We start from the raw sequence: 18458 nt of genomic DNA on the forward strand, positions 1-18458 counted from the left end.
TGGGTCTTTGTTGCTGTGCGCGGGGGCTTTCTCTAGTTGTGGCGAACGGGGGCTACTCTTCATTGTGGTGCATCAGCTTCTCATTGCGGTGGCTTCTCTCTTTGTGCAGCACATGCTCTAGGCGCGTGGGCTTCAGTAGTTGTGGCATGCGGGCTCAGTAGTTGTGGCTCATGGGCTCAGTAGTTGTGGCTCACGGACTCTAGAGCACAGGCTCAGTAGTTGTGGCACACGGGCTTAGTTGCTCCGTGGCATGTGGGAACCTCCCGGACCAGGGTTCGAACCCGTGTCCCCTGCATTGGCAGGCGGATTCTCAACCACTGCACCACCAGGGAAGCCCCTAACATACTCTCTTGTTACACTTGGTAGTCACACTCATCCCTACCTCTAAGCCCTGGATACTACTGATCTGTTTTCTGTCACTGTGTTTTTGTCTTTTGAGAATATTATGTAGATGACATCATACAGTCTGTGAGCTCTTGAGACTGGCGTCTTTTACTTTGTGTAATATCTTCAAGATCCATTTACTTTGTTTTGTGTATCAGTAGTCTATTCCTTTTTATTGTTAAGCAGTATTCCACGGTGTGGAATTTTGTGGGGTCTCTTTTTCCTGATCCTCCATCTCCACCATCTCCCCAGTACTCCCAGTTCTGTAGGGCTCTCCTTATGGTCCTCTGGCCTGAAAGCTGGGACTTCATCTGATCAAAAAAGGTTCCTCTCAGAATTTTAGGAATTTGCTGTCACCACTGTTACCGCTGTCACTGTTGCCGCCACCAGTGCCTTGGAATTGCCTGGGGATTGGGGCTCAGAGGAAAACAGAGGGGAAAAAAGTGAAATGGATCTTTCTCCACTCCCTGTGAGCTTTCAGAATCCCTTTCCTTGCTCTTCCAGCCAGAAGTAGAGCTTTCTCAGTCTGCTCCCAGATGACTGCCTCCAGGTTATATGATGCCTTAAGTCCAGGCTCGGATACACTGGGGGGAAAAGTAGGGAGTAGGGTGGGGACTCAGCATGAGTTTGGTGGCACTTTTCCTTTCTGATTTCTTCCCCAGTTCTTCTGTTTTCATTAACGTATTTTCTATGTACTTTTAAGCTTTGTGAGGTGGAACCTCACACTTACTCTAGAGCAAACTTTTTCCCAGTACTGAGACAAATCCTTTTGAGTTCTTTACCCAAAGCCCTAGTATTATGACGTTACCAGTCTTGTGGTTTGAATAGGATCTGTTTCCAGCATTTGGCGAACCTTGAAGAGTGTTCCCTGTGCTCCTTTTAGGTGGTTCTTTCTCCCAGACAAATGCACTCATCAGTACTCATCTATATACTTGAGGGGAGATTGTTTGTAGATCTCCACCGCCCTCTCTCTGTGCAGAGCTCCCCTCTTGTATTCTGCCCTACAAACCTAGCTGCCCTAAGACACTCAACCCTGGGAAAATGCTGGGCTTCGCCTGGGTTCCCACTCCCTGTACCTCTGGAAACTCCAGGCCATAAACAATCATGGGGCTCCGCTAACTTGTTTCTCCTCTTTCACAGATCTTCTCCTTCATCCAGCCTGAAACTATTATTTTTTATATATTTTGCCTGATTTTGAGTTGTTTCAAGAAGTAAGGTAAATCCACTCCCTGTTACTTCATCTTTGCTGGAAACAGAAATCTATGGGCTATACATTGACCCTTGAACAATGCAGGGGTCAGGAGTGCCAGCCCTCCATGCAGTCGGCCCTACATATCCACAGTTCCGCATCTCCAGATTCAGCCAATCACAGATCGTGTAGTACTGTAGTATCAATATTTACTATTGAAAGAAATTCACATGTAAGTGGATCTGTGCAGTTCAAACCCATGTTGTTCAAGGGTCAGCTGTAATTAAATGCTAAATTTAATTACAGACTCCAGATGCCTAGGTCTTTTAGAGATTTGGTTAGAGAAAGCTTTACATAGGAGGTCAAATTTGAACTCGGCTTTGAAGGAGGGAGGATATTCTATGTGAAAAATAGAATAAAATAGCATAATTTAGCACAATAAATTGGCATAAATAAAGGTACTGGAAAAGGAGTAAGCCTGGGTTTTTACCGATGAGGTAGTCTGGAGAACAACCTGATAAGATGGGTCAGCATACTTAGGGAAATGATGAAAAATAAGGTTGAACAGTTGAGTTGGGGCCAGATTAGAGAAGTCTTTAAAGCCTTATATAATGATATAATGCAGTGATGGAAAGCCATTAGCAGTTTTTAAACTCCAAGCAGTGTTATATAATGAGAATAGAGTTTTAATTAATATCTGTTCCTTTTCTGTCCTCTGAATGAAATGAACAGTGTCTCATAAAAACATGACTGTGATATTGCTTTGATCAAATACATTACATTTACTTAAAGATTAGAGTAAACCTATTCCTCTACCTTCTCTTCTTTTAGTTCCTTAATCTTTGTTCATAAAACAATTTTAAAGTTAATAATTTTTATTGCTCTTCTTAGGATGCATTTCCTTTTTACTCCACTTCCTTTTTGAAATTACGCTGATCAAAACTAGGTAGAATCTGCTAGTAAGTTACTGCCAATGCAGAATTTAGTGGAACGATGTGCTTATCAGATTACTTTTTAATACGTGAGAGTGTCAATCTACCTTTTTTTCCACAGTAGCATTCTATTTATTTTGAAAGCTGTTGACATCCAACCAACTTTTGGTATACATTATTTGTAGCTCATCAGGTTTCTATATTATAGTGTGTAATGTCAGTACATACCCTCCTCTCTTTTATCGTGACCATTTAAAAATTTATCAAACTCATTTAAAATGTTTCAGTCCTTCAGAGTATGACATATGTACCTCCCTCTATTTGATAGTATTTGAAGTTTCGATATATGAGGTAAATTTACTACAGAGAAGAGAAGAACCTTTTCTTTAAGAACCTTTTTCTTAATGCTTATTTTTTCCCTAAAAGGATGTGAAGAAGAAATAAAAAAGAAGATATGGGGATGTTAATAGAAGAGGGAAAGGGAAATAATAGAGTAAAGAAATTGAGAACAGACAATAATCCCCTCATAAATAGAACCCAAGGCTCAGAAAAAAATAGAAAAATAGAGAACTAAGATAAGGATTGAGTTAGAAAGAAGTTGAGTTTAAAGCAGTAAAAACAGTTTAAAGACACTCCAAAAAGACTAATGGGAAACTTTGAGCAATTTTGCATAAAACACAGCTGTATCTGTATATCGTGGATTAGCATGCAGAAATAGACAAAAATGTTTATAGAATTCTGGCAAGAGGAATCAGTACAAATTTGGTGGAAGAAAATGATTTTATAATAAAAGGACACATTTTAAGTGTACAAGGTATCTTCAAGAATATTCCTTGAGTTAAATAGGGGGAAAGATTATAACAGTGAAAGCAAAAGGTAGACGTACAGAGGGCAGATGAGAATTGTGGAAGAGAATGACCCCCCTTTTCTTATTTTTATTTTTAAATTTTGTATTATTTTTATATTTTCTTGGACGTGCTGCGCAGCATGTGGGATCTTAGTTCCCCGACCAGGAATCAAACCCGCGCCCTTTGCCTTGGGGTGCAGAGTCTTAACCACCAGGGAAGTCCCCCCTGCCCCACTTCTTTTCATGTGTACATTCTTCACAAGATTGGAGTATAAAAGTTGTTTAGAAAAATGACTGTACTTCTGTACGACAAAGTATGTTGTAGAGGAACTTTAGTTTTTTTTCTCTTTAGACACAGCTGGGATAGTACAGATAACAACATGCAAACAAGATATTTAGGTCTGTATGAAAACAGTCTGAATTGACAGATCTTATTTGGATTAGGACAGCAATGATCAGGAATAAAATTAGCAAATATGGAATTGGATAGTGGGATTATTTGTGCATTTGAAAATAAAGGTTATGAAATGTATAGAAAGGGAAACTACTTCACATGCAGTGAAACAAATGCAAAACCTCTCAAAAGCGGACAGTTTGCCAAAGGTAGATAAATTAAGCTTAGGATAGAAAATACTCAGAATGTGATAAAAGTGGTCTAGGAGCCTCAGCTTCCTTTCTGTGGGGATGCCAGGTTATACTGAGAATGGTTAGAGGATTTTTTTTTTTGATAGTGCAAATGGAAGCAAAATGATCAAATCTGTGAAGAGGGTAAACGCTCCTAGTGTCTTAGCTGAACTGTCGAGATTTTAAAGATTGAGTAGAAACCTCAACAAGCAGTTTTAATGGAATATGGACCAAATGAGAAATGACACAGGTAATGATACAGGAAACATTAGCCATGCCTTTTTTCAAAGGGGAAAAGAAGGAATAATAAATAGTAGGAAAGAAGCCTACTGACATTACTCAGTTCTCAGTATAAAATATTTGTAGGAATGTTTTAAAGGCAGGAGGGCCAGCAAATGAGCCGAGAAGGTTTTGGGTTTTTTTTTTTTTAGTGGAAGAAAATAACTGATTAGATAAAATCATTGCTTTTGACTGAAGAAGCCATGATTGCCTTTCAAAGATGTTATCCACATATACCTGAGAGAGGAAGATTCAAAAGTTATTTGCTGAATAAAAATAAAGTAAGATGGCATACTGTACCTAGTTTCATCTGATGGGTATCTTGACATCTCTCTTTTTTGCCAGTACCCAAGGTATGACAAATTTCCCAAGATAAACTATATGCTTTAACTTGCCAGTAGCTATTAAAACTTTAAAAGTATATGTTGTTGAAACCAACAATTCCACTTCTAGGAATACCTCCCACAGATCTACTCACACAAGTAAGTATATGTACAAGGAAGGTCATTGCAGCATTGCTTGTAATAGCAAAAGTTGAGAGACCAAAAGTGAGGAATGGATGAATAATTATGGTAGACCCCATACCCCATGAAATTCTGTGCATCCACTAAAAAGAATGAAGTAGATTTGTGTGTACTGAGACAGAGGGCTGTCCGTGTTACACACTCAGGTGAATTTGTGTGTGTGTGTGTGTTTTTGTGGTACGCGGGCCTCTCACTGTTGTGGCCACTCCCGTTGCGGAGCACAGGCTCCGGATGCGCAGACTCAGCGGCCATGGCTCACGGGCCCAGCCGCTCCGCGGCATGTGGGATCTTCCCGGACCAGTGCACGAACCCACGTCCCCTGCATCGGCAGGCGGACTCTCAACCACTGCACCACCAGGGAAGCCCAGATGAATTTAAAAAATGCGTAACAGGGGACTTCCCTTGCGGTCCAGTGGTTGAGACTCCGCGCTTCCACTGCAGGGGCGCAGGTTCTATCCCTGGTTGGGGAACTAGGATCCTGCATGCTGTGCGGCCCGGAGGGCCCCCCGCCCCCTCAAAAAAGATACGTAACAGTAAGTGTAGTATCCTACTTTAAAAACTCCTATATGCATATGTGTAGAAAGTGGCCTGGAAGTATATATACTAAACTGCTAACAGTAGTTACTCTTAGTAAGTAGAAGAGGTGGACTTTACTTTTCTATTTTTATCCTTCTGTATTTTTACAACAAACATATATCTAAAATTTTTAAACCTGAAATTTGTCTGAAGGAGAAAAAAGCCAAGCCTTTGGGAGCCAACCTTTTCCCCCCAAACCCTGGTTCAATTCCTCTTCTCTCATCTTGGCCTGTACAGTTTACCACAAGTAAGCACTATAGGCACAATTTATTTTATTATTGAGAGTAGGTTCACAAGTAAAGTTCCTGGTTTCTAGTTAGCTTGTTACAAAATTCAAGTTCTACATGTTGTTGTTGTTGTTGTTGTTGTTGTTTTCGGTACGTGGGCCTCTCACTGTTGGGGCCTCTCCCGTTGCGGAGCACAGGCTCCGGACGCGCAGGCTCAGCGGCCATGGCTCACGGGCCCAGCCGCTCCGCGGCATGTGGGATCTTCCCGGACCGGGGCATGAACCCATGTCCCCTGCATCGCCAGGCGGACTCTCAACCACTGCGCCACCAAGGAAGCCTGTTGTTGTTGTTTCTAATACCAAGTGGTGGCTTCTGGGTAAAGTCTGGTTTGTTTGGTCAAGCATTAACTGAACATTTGTTAAGTGCCAACTGTGTTCCAAGCACTGGGGAATTCAAACATCCTAGTCCCTCAGCTCTTCTACCTGATGGTTCCCTCCTCCTCAGTGGCTTGGCCATCCCATCCCCAGCCCCAGTGGTCGCATTCAGGACTTCCCAATTCTCGTATGCTCACCTACGTTTGAAAGGCAATCCCCTTAAACTTACTGCAATTTAGACTCCATACGTGAATTTTCAAAAAACCACTGCCTACCTTCTCCATGAAAATAGTTCCCAAAAATGGACATCTCTTTTTACCTCTACTTCTCTAAATAACAAGAACAGGAGATGATTTAGCAATGGAGAAAGGAAAATATTGAGGGGGCGTGGGGGTGGGGAAATGTTTGTGTTTACAAAGGAAAAGGGGCATTTGTGAAAGAGTTGATATTTGTGAACAAAAACATATGTCAATCACTGTTGGAGAGAGGAAAGTATGATACATAATCCTGTTCTAAAGTATATGTATAATGTATAAATATTTTTGGAGTAAAAATATTTATATCTCTCTCCAGAGAGAAAGTGGCTGGATCACATTATCTCTTTGAAGTTCTAGTTCTGTAGATTCAAACATTTTCTTTAAAAAGCAATTTAAAAATTATGACGAGAAGATGTTTAGACTAAGATTTATATTATACGTATGTGCAGGATCACTATTTCTGAAACTGCATTCTTCAGTATGTCGTGCCTTTTGCTTCTTAAATCCATGAAACACGACTTTAAATAAAAGTTTTATTTGGGGTCATTAAAATAAGAAGGGGATAGAATAATCCTTGCTATTAGTGCTTGTTGTATTACATTATTATATTACATTATATTATTAGAAAGTAATTTGTAGGACTTCCCTGGTGGTGCAGTGGTTAAGAATCCTCCTGCTAATGCAGAGGACACGGGATTGAGCCCTGGTCCGGGAAGATCCCACGTGCCGCGGAGCAACTAAGCCCGTGTGCCACAACTACTGAGACTGAGTCCACGAGCCACACCCCTGAGCCCGCATGCCACAACTACTGAAGGCCGTGCACCTAGAGCCGGTGCTCTGCAACAGAGAGAAGCCACCGCAATGAGAAGCCCGCGCGCCGCATGGAGGGGTAGCCCCCGCTCGCCGCAGCTAGAGAAAGCCCGTGCGCAGCAACGAAGACTTAATGCAGCCATAAATAAATAAATAAACAAACTAACAAATAAATAAATCTAACTCGTAAGAACCTACTGTATATATTAAAATAAATAAATAAATAAAAGTAATTTGTATGAGTATCTTCATGATTTTTTATAACAGTACATTTCCGTTTTTGAAACTACAGACTCCATCTTGCAAAAATCTTTTTTTATTCTCCATTTTTTTATTGTGATAAAATATGCAGACCATAAAATTTACCATCTTAACCATTCTTAAGTGTACTGTTCAGCAGTATTAAATACATTCATAATGTACATCCATTACCACCATCCATCTCCAGAACTCTTTCCTTCTTCACAAACTGGAACTAATTCTGCACATGGGAAAAGAAAGTGTACATGGTAATTTTTTTTTCAAAATACTGTGAGAGCCAATGGTTATATAAATAAGTGAATGTATATACTCTTTCCTTATTTGTTCTTAATCCAAATTAATCTTAATGTTATCTTTTTTCTACAGTGAGTTAAATATATATTGCCACATAGCAAGTAGGCTGTTCAGTTTTTTCTTCTTCTGAGTCATTATTCTACTGGCTTTATGTTCCAAATATATTCCCCACACATTAATACGTCAAGAGAATTCTAGCACACAGAGATCTGTATTCCCATTTTACCTTGCCGAGCGGCTCATCTCATGTTCTTGTTGTAGGGGTTTGACCAGCTCCGACTTGAAGGGTTGCTCTGTGACGTGACCCTGATGCCAGGGGACACAGATGACGCCTTCCCTGTGCACAGAGTCATGATGGCCTCTGCTAGTGATTACTTCAAGGCTATGTTCACAGGTAGCTTGCCTTTCTAACGTTAAAACAGTATGAAAAATATGTGTTTAAATCCTTGTATTGGTAAAGGAAGATTCAGTTCTTTTGGTCAGTGTCTTTACAAGAAGAAAGAGGAGTTTCAAAAGGAATAGACACCCAGTATGTACAGTTGTGGGTGGCCCTTTTTTAACCTGGAAAATGGATGTACCTTTCTTATTCTTCTGTCCACCTTTATCTCATCGCTTTGCTTTCCCAGACACATATCTGAATGGGCCATCAGAGATGAATACAATCCCCACTAATACAGTCTCTAATCCACCAAAAGATCTGAAGTGACAGGAGAACATTTTGGAAGCACTTGCATCGTATACCACCTCCATTAGTATAGAGATATTCCTTTTTAAGTACTCTCTTTTAACTATAAAATATGCAGAAACCTGACTCTGATACAAATGCTGCACAGAATAAAATTTCCCTGATTTTATCATATCTAGTTAGCAGCAGAAGTGAGTTTGACCTTAATTAAATTATCCACGGTCATTTAATGGAATGTCTTTTTATTTAAGGTGGAATGAAAGAACAAGATTTAATGTGCATTAAGCTTCATGGCGTGAGCAAAGTCGGTTTAAGGAAAATTATTGATTTCATTTACACTGCAAAGCTTTCTCTTAATATGGACAACCTTCAAGACACACTGGAAGCTGCCAGTTTTCTACAGATTCTGCCGGTTTTGGACTTCTGCAAAGTATTTCTCATATCTGGGGTAAGACATTTTCAAATCAAATCTTTTCCTGCGGTGGACTCCGTCATAGCCTGTTTAGAGTAGACTCATGAATCTGTTGTATAGACGTGAAACTCTGGCCATTAGAGAGAGGTGTCATGTCGTCTATGGTCTAGAAGCAGGTCGATGGGAAAATATTACAGGTGCATTTTTACAAAATAGAATCATTTAAGGAAAGCCTTCTGTGTAATCAAGTGACATTAGACAGTAATAGTGTTTGATAACGATATATTCCTTAACCTGTTTGTTAACGTTACGTATTATAATTTGGTTTTATTCACCTTAATGATTTTATACAAACAGGTTCCTTAAATGGAATTCTGTGGGAAAGTAATCTGAGGTTCTAGAAGTCTTTTAAGATAGACTCAGTCATTTTTTCTTCCTTTAAATATGGGAGTTGGATCCTGAGAAGAAGTAACATCGATGTGTAAATCTGTAAGGATATGAGTCTTGATTCTATAGAGACACATCACCTACTGAGTCATTTTCAGCCTTTTTTAATAGATAAAAGAGGGTACATACAACCACCAATCAGTGAACTGCTTACAGTCACCCGCTTCCTGAGGACGGTGCCTCATTTTAGTTGAGACCCTTAAATTAATAACACTTGATGCTTACACTTATTGATTCTTAACATTGCTTTGCACTGATCTTAGCAATACGTGGTTGTCCTGAGCCAAACTAGGTACAGTGCCATAATTTCCTTGGAACTAATCACTAACCATAGACACTGTTGACCTATTGTACTTATCACTTAAGATATTCGTTGTGATCAGTTCCTTAGTTTGAAAGAAAAGAACCAAACTGGGTGAAGCATGATTTGTGAAGTTATAAAAATATACACGTCAAAATAACAGTATTAAAAAATAATTTTGTTCTAGATAACTCTATTTAAAGCAAGTTTATCTCAAGATGATATAATAGTAATTTTGCAATATTGACAAATTTCCTGTAATTCGAATGTTGGTTCCTTAACCTCCTTGAAGCATTTATTATAACTATGTTTTTGCCCTTTTAAAAATTTCTTCATTTTTATAAACACTCAGTATTGTCTTAAAGGTTACGTTTTTCATTCCTAGTGTCTCTGCAGATATCCTAAAGCCCGTTTCTAAAGGAGAGACATGTCCCTGACAAAGCTTACTTGTGCTATAGTTTATGCCAACACTCTTCGTTTTAGAACTATCTTGCCTATGAGCTTTGAGGAAACAGCTCTTTCCTTAGTACCATACTATTTACTTGTCTTTCATCCTGTTTGCTTAGGATATGTCTATGTGATTGTACGTTGGAAATCTTCCCTCTCAGAATCCATGCTAATTTTTGAGAAAAGTTGGTGGATTATTAGTTTAAGGATTATATAAAATCCAACTTTTCCTTTATCCTTCTTTCATGAATTCCATATCTTAGTTAAATATTCAGGCTTACTCTATTACCCCTTTCCTTCTCAGCAGTCAAATGAATCAGGAAAAACAGTAGCCCTGGGTGCCTTTCCTCTGTATAAGAACTGAAAGTTTCAAGATAATATAAATATTTTTCAAAGGTAGATTTGTTTTTATTTCTCCCACAAGCTAAGTTATTTTAGATAATTTTAAAATATAACAGCCTCATGATTGTGTGCTTAACCCAAATGTTTTGAGGAAATAGGTTTATGTTTTTAATGATATAGTAGGATTATAGTTCATATAACCAAAACACTACTTGGGTTTGAGCGTCTAGAAAGAAAAATTAGCTTCGAACACAGTTCTTTTGTATCCGTACTTAACCATTTGTGTGGATGAAGAGGAGCAGTGGTACATAAAATGTGAGTCAGCAAATCATCCACTAAGCATTTATATGTTAATTTTGAATGATAACTTTCAGTATGATACTAATTGACAGATACACACTACTATACATAAAATAGATCACTAATAAGGACCTACTGTATAGCACAGGGAACTCTACTCAGTACTCTGTAATGACCTACATGGGAGAAGAATCTAAAAAAGAGTGGGTATATGTATAACTGATTCACTTTGCTGTATACCTGAAACTAACACAACATTGTAAATCAACTAAACAATAAAACTTTTTTTAAAATTAAGGGCTTCCCTGGTGGCGCAGTGGTTGAGAGTCCGCCTGCCGATGCAGGGGACATGGGTTCGTGCCCCGGTCCGGGAAGATCCCTCATGCCGCGGAGCGGCTGGGCCCGTGAGCCATGGCCGCTGAGCCTGCGCGTCCGGAGCCTGTGCTCCGCAACAGGAGAAGCCACAACAGTGAGAGGCCCATGTACCACAAAAAAAAAAAAAAAAAAAAAGAATACACCTGCCAATGCAGGGGACACGGGTTCGAGCCCTGGCCCGGGAAGATCCTACATGCTGCAGAGCAGTTAAGCCAGTGCGCCACAACTACTGAGCCTGCGCTGTAGAGCTCACGTGCCACAGCTACTGAGCCCGCATGCCACAACTACTGAAGCCCACGCGCCTAGAGCCCCTGCTCTGCAACAAGAGAAGCCACTGCAATGAGAAGCCCGCGCATGGCAACGAAGAGTAGCCCCCGCTCACCGCAACCAGAGAAAGCCTGCGCACAGCAACAAAGACCCAACACAGCCAAAAATAAAAATAAATTAAAAATAAAATTTAAAATTAAAATTAAAAAAATAAAATGAACAACTCTATATTGCTTAAAAAAAAAACACACACAACAACCAATAATAAAGCCCCACTTGCCTTTGGTGCGATAGAGACGCCAGTTTTCTATAAGGGAGCATCAGGCTCAATAGAACAAGAACCCCTCCCCTCCGACCTTTGCCTTCCTTTGCAGTAATACTTTTATCTTAGGGTTGTAATTAGTATTAGAGTTTATAGTAGCTGGTACTTTTGTTCTTGCTGAGTGATTTTCTTGGTACTTATAGAAAAGAGGAGCATGAAAAGAAAACAGAAGGATGACAGTGAAGGATATAAAGCAGAGTAGGTAAAATTTTCTATAAAACTAAAAACATTTACTGTCATATATCATGGGGATAATGGAAATTTACCTTTGTTTAGTTACATACCTACAAAAGTTACATTAGTTTTTGTCTTATGACACTGCATAACTACAGCATGCTAAATCCCATGCAGCCACTCCCTGATTTACAAACAGGTTGTGGTCAAATTTTTTGTTTACCATTTGTTTGCCGTTTGGAATTTGTAACATCTAGCGTTTTCCCCACATTATTACTGTTATGAAGGATTACAGGCTAGCTCGTAGAGCCCAATTTAATGTAAGGTTGCTGAAATAGAACATTTGTAATTGAGGTGGAAATATTACAATTTAAATTTAGTTATACAGAATAAACAGAGCAGAATGAAGGTAAGCAAGAAACCCTTTTCTTTTTTACATAAAAGCATATTTAATCAGAGAATGAAGCTGCCCCTGTGCTTTAGACTTGGTGTAGTCTTTCTTTAAACTCATTTTTTTAAAGTGCTTATTTTTTTTCTTGATACAGGTCTATCATTGGTTCCACCTGTACATTTATTGTCACTGATCAGGTTGGGGGGATCACAATGAAGTGCAGAGACGTTTATTGAGGTGACTGGGGTAAAGAGTGGGAGACCTTGGAAAACAAGGGAGGTGCATTTGTGGGAGAAAAGGCAACAATGAAGGGAATCAGAAGAAGTTATTAGAAAAGACGGCTTCTTTTGCTATAATGTGATGACAGCAGCACGAAGCTTTGGGAATGTTCCTTTTGACGTAAGAATTTCCTGTATAGTACATATATTTCATATTCCTTCTTTAATCTAAATTGGATTTATCCATTAAGATTAATTAACACGTCTTTCCAGGTAATGCTTTTGGGGAAGTTCAATGCAAATTAAAGAAAAAATTGTATAGATAATTTTACAACGAATCAAAACTGTTTCCCTCCCCACCAAACCAGTCTTGTTTTCCTTATTGCTAAGGCTGATATTCAGTAAGTAGTACCCAGATACCGGTTGTTTATGATCGAGCATCTATTCTGATTAGTTGGTACTCAAATATTCTAAATATCATCCCTGCATATAACTTTAACCAGCCCATTCTTGCCCATCTGCCATCTGGGACTCTGGAGGGAAAGAAGAATCTCAGCCTGGGCCTAAACCAATTTACGCCCCCAAAGACCATTGTGATCACTAATACTGCAGCCAGCAGAGGAAGTGCATTCAAAGCGAAAAGGAATAAGAAAATTGGCTTCCCCAAGCTGGACACACCATCAGTATTCACCTCGAATGGCACTCATCATCCGAAGAGAGACAAGACTGGGAGAGAAAGGCTTTAGTTTTCTTATCATCCCTTTGTTCTTCTAACCAAAAGGTCCCTTCCTTGTGTCCTGTGATGTTCTCACCTGTGGAAGGAGGCCCAGGAGAAGATGCCTGTTATATCCTCGACCCCCAAAAGTAGCTTGTTTGATCTCTTCCCAGTCTTTTTCTGTGGACGTGCTTTCTCTCTCTGCATTGGTTGTACTTGATGTCAGGCTGTCATTTTAATAAACTAGGTAGCGCTAAGGAGAATTTGGTACACTGAATATCTGAGGAGTCCCCCCAAATTTGCCAGCTAATTTCTTAGTGTTTGCTCTCCCTTTGAGAGTACAAAAGCAGATACTCATTTGCTTTTTTTTTCCTAAATGGGAATTTATTTGTATAAGACACTGAATTTCAGCAACATAACATCACAGATTGCTGATGAAAGCTGTCATTAAAGTATCAAATTATGTTAATCACAGCTGAAAGCTGTCATTAAAGTATCAAATTATGTTAATATTGCAGCAGTGAATACCAGGATGTTAATGACAATTGAGAATTATGATGCTTAGGACTGCCTTTAGGATGACCATGAAGGTTGCTTGATTATAGTAGAATAATTTATAGTAATTTATATCAAGGAAACTTAAATGTACACTTGATTATTTTTAAAATAATGTCATTGGTTCTCATAAGCAGTTGAGAAATTTTGTCCTTTTTTGCTTCTCTATCCTTTAAAACTCTAATATAATTATTTGGCTTAACTTCTGTAATGACTCTTTTGAATTTTGGCCAGGGTATATATTCAGATGAAATTAGAGTTCTTTCTACTTATGAGTTTGGGTTTTTTGTTTTTTGTTTTTTGTTTTTGCGGTACGCGGGCCTCTCACTGATGTGGCCTCTCCCGTTGCGGAGCACAGGCTCCGGACGCGCAGGCTCAGCGGCCACGGCTCACGGGCCCAGCCGCTCCGCGGCATGTGGGATCTTCCCGGACCGGGGCACGAACCCGTGTCCCCTGCATCGGCAGGCGGACTCTCAACCACTGCGCCATCAGGGAAGCCCGAGTTTGGTTTTTTTAATAAGCTTTAAATTCATGTTTTATATTTTAAAATGTAATGTATTCTATTATGTACATGAATTGCATTGTATGTTATATTAATGTACATATTCATTATTTAATATTGTCTAGGCTAAATGATCAGGACTATGCAAGCTGAAGCACTTTTAAGAATTATGACTGAGAATGCATTAAAATGAACTATAATTGAATAATCCTGTATCTTTCCAAAAATTGTTTACCGCTATTCCGTCATTTTTGATCTGTTTATATTGTTAACTGTTATTCTAGACTGTGCTTCTGCGATCCTTATAGCCTACAATTAATATTTTTAGCTTTGATTACATGCATTTCATAAAAATTAATTTCCTATTACATATTTTTCTTATCTGAGTCTCATTTAAAATTAATAAGGTTCTAGTAATTTGCTACGTTAATTCAGCAGATATTCTATTTTTAGTTGTATCTATCATCACGTCTTTAATTTATATATTGTTGATAATCGTAGTATTTAACCTTTGCTATATACCTACAGTGTGGTAGCTATTGTACATGAGCTATAGAAAATACTTAGTCTTTGTATCAAGAAGATGACAATTCAGAAGTTTATGAAATACCATTCTCTGGTGATTTTTTTTTAAAGGAAAGAGTAGGCAGCTATCTATATTGACTGAGTAGTCTGTCAAGGATTTTCCAGTCCTGTGCATTTGTATATCTGATATATAGAAGGGATTTTCCAAATGCCCTTAAATACAAGGTAGGTTTTTTTATCCTATGTTTTAGTAACTGTTTTCTTATTGAATGAAACCGAAGAAGGAAAGAGGAAGGAACTAAATACCTTGATCCCAGTTCTAAGTTACACAGTTTGGTTTCCGTTAATCTTGGTTTGTATTATATGCTATAAATTTAGATTTAAATTTGGTGACTAACAACCAATGCTATCATTTTGCCCATTTAAAATATACATTCTTTGTTGTTTTTATTTGTAATCATATCAGTAATGATAAGAATCTGCATACTTAGGAAATATATTTGTGTTTTCATCAACTTTTGCTTATCCATATTAGCAAACATCTTCAAAAATGAAAATTGGGACTTCCCTGGCGGTCCAGTGGTTAAGACTCCGCGCTTCCACTGCAGGGGGCGTGGGTTCAATCTCTGGTTGGGGAACTAAGATCCTTCATGCTACGTGGCACGGCCAAAAAAAGAAAAAAAAAAAAACAGTGAAAATTACCCTTGCTCTGGGGAAAGACTATGTCTTACTTACCTTATAAGGTGGACCTACTACCCCAAACAGGAATCCCTTCCACCTGGGGTGATTTGGGCAATGAGGCTTTAACTGTAACTTCATTTACACAACTTAAAATTGTATGAGACACCAACCTGCCACTCCTAAAAGTGGATTAGAATGTATTTATTATTATTTTTTTTTTTTTTTTTGCGATACGCGGGCCTCTCACTGCTGTGGCCTCTCCCATCGCGGAGCACAGGCTCCGGACACGCAGGCTCAGCGGCCATGGCTCACGGGCCCAGCCGCTCCACGGCATGTGGGATCTTCCCGGACCGGGGCATGAACCCGTGTCCCCTGCATCAGCAGGCGGACTCTCAACCACTGCGCCACCAGGGAAGCCCCGTATTTTTTATTATTAACCAAGGTACTGAACAGTATTAAACTGTGGATTTCAAAAGGCCCATAATTTGTTAATTTAGTTTTCCTGGTTCTTTTGTGTTACAATTTATTTTAGGTAGTTTTAAATACATAGCTATTAAGTATAATAACCATTTAAAATCGTTGATGGTTTTTGTGAAGCAAATAGGATGCTTAAAAGAGTTCAAATTCTTCTTGAGTAATAAATCTGTGAAAATAGCAGCGTGTGTGTGTGTGTGTTGGCCTTAGAGCTTTCAGTGGTATTATATCATAACTGGGCTATTACTTTATGCAGAGGAGTCATTTCAGCTTTTCAACAGAAAGATGATAGAAGGATCAGCCAGTTTTCTCTTAAGCATCTGCCGATCTGTTAATAATACAGTTGCATCAATGAGGTTTATGTAACATTCGTGAACATACACCCTGACAAAATTAAGAAAAAACATTTGAATCCTTTGCCTTTGACCTGTCTCTGTGTTTGTATACACACACACACACACACACACACACACACACACACACACAGGCATTTGTATGGTAGGCTTGTTTTTGTGACTTATGCTTTACATAATATTTGCTGATATGATTTTCCTATTTTCATTTTGGACCCACCATTTATTAGAGCACTGAAAAGACTTCCTGCTGAAGATAGGCCTCTCCATAGCTTCTCTCCTTTTCATGGCGTCCGTTTTTGGTATATTTTACTCTGTGCTGGGGAAATCTCGGGGGGCTAACGTGGACTCCAGGCAGAGCTACAGTATGCTGAGAGTAAGAGGGTGGCTAAGGAGAACTGTGGTGCCAGCCATCAGCATACATACCAAAAACTAAACAAAAGGAATGATTTGATGTGGAAACACCCATTCCAGCCCTCAAGAAGGTGATTTCCTTGCTTCTGTTTAAACATAAATAATATGGAGAATAACTTCACCCTAGGAATAATGGCCCTATGAAATTATCTTCACTATATGCAATAACTTTTAAAGGAATTAAAATGAATCATAGTGATGAATGAAGCCTGTTGACATGAAAGAGACATTTAGGGATCGGGTACTAGAGTTTTTCTGTGTGTGGATCTGCTGGCTGAGTTCCTTTTAAGAATCATGACTGAAAAGTGGATTGAGATGGTTCATAATAGAATAACTTTCTATTTTTCCAGAACTTCCATCTGGCCAGAATTTTCTTAGTATTTGGCTGGGGGTGGTGAGAACACATTTTGAGGAGAGAAGAGTAATTATTTTGGCCATAGTCAAGTTATACCATTGTTTCTTAGAGTAACTTTCAGTCTAGTGACTTGGAATGAGCATTTTCTTTTAGTCACCTTTCTATTGGATTAGGTAAGGGTAGTTTGTGAATTCCCTTTAAATCGTTAATATATGGAGAAAGGAAGCTTTATTTGCATCTATATGGGCAGTAAAAAGCGTATTTACTCTCATTCTAGTACGGGTATTTATGTATCCAGGCGTGAGTGCCATGAAAGTAGTTGGGTTTTAATTTTTTGTAATTGGCTTAATAGGTCACTTTAGACAATTGTGTCGAAGTTGGGCGGATTGCCAACACCTACAATCTGACAGAAGTGGATAAATACGTTAACAGTTTCGTCTTGAAGAATTTTCCTGCATTGCTGAGCACCGGGGAGTTCTTGAAACTCCCTTTTGAACGTCTTGCCTTTGTGCTTTCCAGTAATAGCCTTAAGCACTGCACTGAACTTGAGCTCTTTAAGGCTACCTGTCGCTGGCTACGCCTGGAAGAGCCTCGGATGGACTTTGCTGCAAAATTAATGAAGAACATACGATTTCCACTGATGACACCACAAGAGCTCATTAATTACGTGCAAACCGTGGATTTCATGAGAACTGACAACACGTGTGTGAATCTCCTTTTGGAAGCCAGCAATTACCAAATGATGCCATATATGCAGCCAGTGATGCAGTCAGACAGGACTGCCATTCGGTCTGACACCACTCATTTGGTTACACTAGGAGGAGTGCTGAGGCAGCAGCTGGTTGTCAGCAAGGAATTGCGCATGTATGATGAAAAGGCTCACGAGTGGAAGTCCTTAGCCCCCATGGATGCCCCAAGGTACCAGCATGGCATTGCCGTCATTGGAAATTTCCTGTACGTCGTTGGTGGACAGAGTAATTATGACACAAAAGGAAAAACAGCAGTTGATACAGTCTTCAGATTTGATCCTCGATACAATAAGTGGATGCAAGTTGCATCTTTAAATGAAAAGCGCACCTTCTTCCACCTAAGTGCCCTCAAAGGATACCTGTATGCAGTTGGTGGGCGAAATGCAGCTGGTGAACTGCGTAAGTGTGTGCACTTCTATTAAGCATAGAGACGAATTTCTTTACCCCCAGATTCTTGTCAAATCATAAAATAAGCAGTTTTGTAACATCAAAGACCAAAAAATGTAGCCAGGATTTTATTTTAAACTGTTTTTCTTAGAAAATATCAGAGACCATCTGTACGCCTTATCTGGGCATACATTGTTGGCCATACTACGAATTATTATCTTACAAATATATCAATATGTTGCAGAATGTTTTACTTGTGCAATATCTATGGTTTTCATCTTGAAGGTTCAACTAAAAAGTATGTTCTGCTAATTTAAATTCTAATAGTATCTTGGACAGAAGTTTGGCATGTTCCCTCATTTTCCATTTTAAAAGCCCACATAATAGTTTACTGAACAGGTTAAAATTCTTCCTTACAGAGCACGGACTTTTATAGTTGCTTCTTTTACGTAATCTGTTACCTACCACAGGCCACAGAGTAAGATGATT

General features: G+C 39.1%; 1 protein-coding gene across 3 annotated transcripts in view; it reads left to right on the forward strand.

Annotated features, from left to right (window-relative positions):
* Positions 1–18458, forward strand: part of KLHL13 (kelch like family member 13) — a 185771-nt gene that overhangs the window by 155720 nt on the left and 11593 nt on the right. For all 3 annotated transcript variants that reach the window (XM_073798808.1, XM_019949592.2, XM_073798809.1), the window contains 3 exons: positions 7840–7972; positions 8515–8711; positions 17186–17981. In XM_073798808.1, the coding sequence (XP_073654909.1) occupies positions 7840–7972; positions 8515–8711; positions 17186–17981 (1126 nt within the window). The remainder of the gene's footprint in view (positions 1–7839; positions 7973–8514; positions 8712–17185; positions 17982–18458) is intronic.

The sequence above is a fragment of the Tursiops truncatus genome, chromosome X (assembly GCF_011762595.2).
Source record: "Tursiops truncatus isolate mTurTru1 chromosome X, mTurTru1.mat.Y, whole genome shotgun sequence".
NCBI classification, from domain to species: domain Eukaryota; kingdom Metazoa; phylum Chordata; class Mammalia; order Artiodactyla; family Delphinidae; genus Tursiops; species Tursiops truncatus.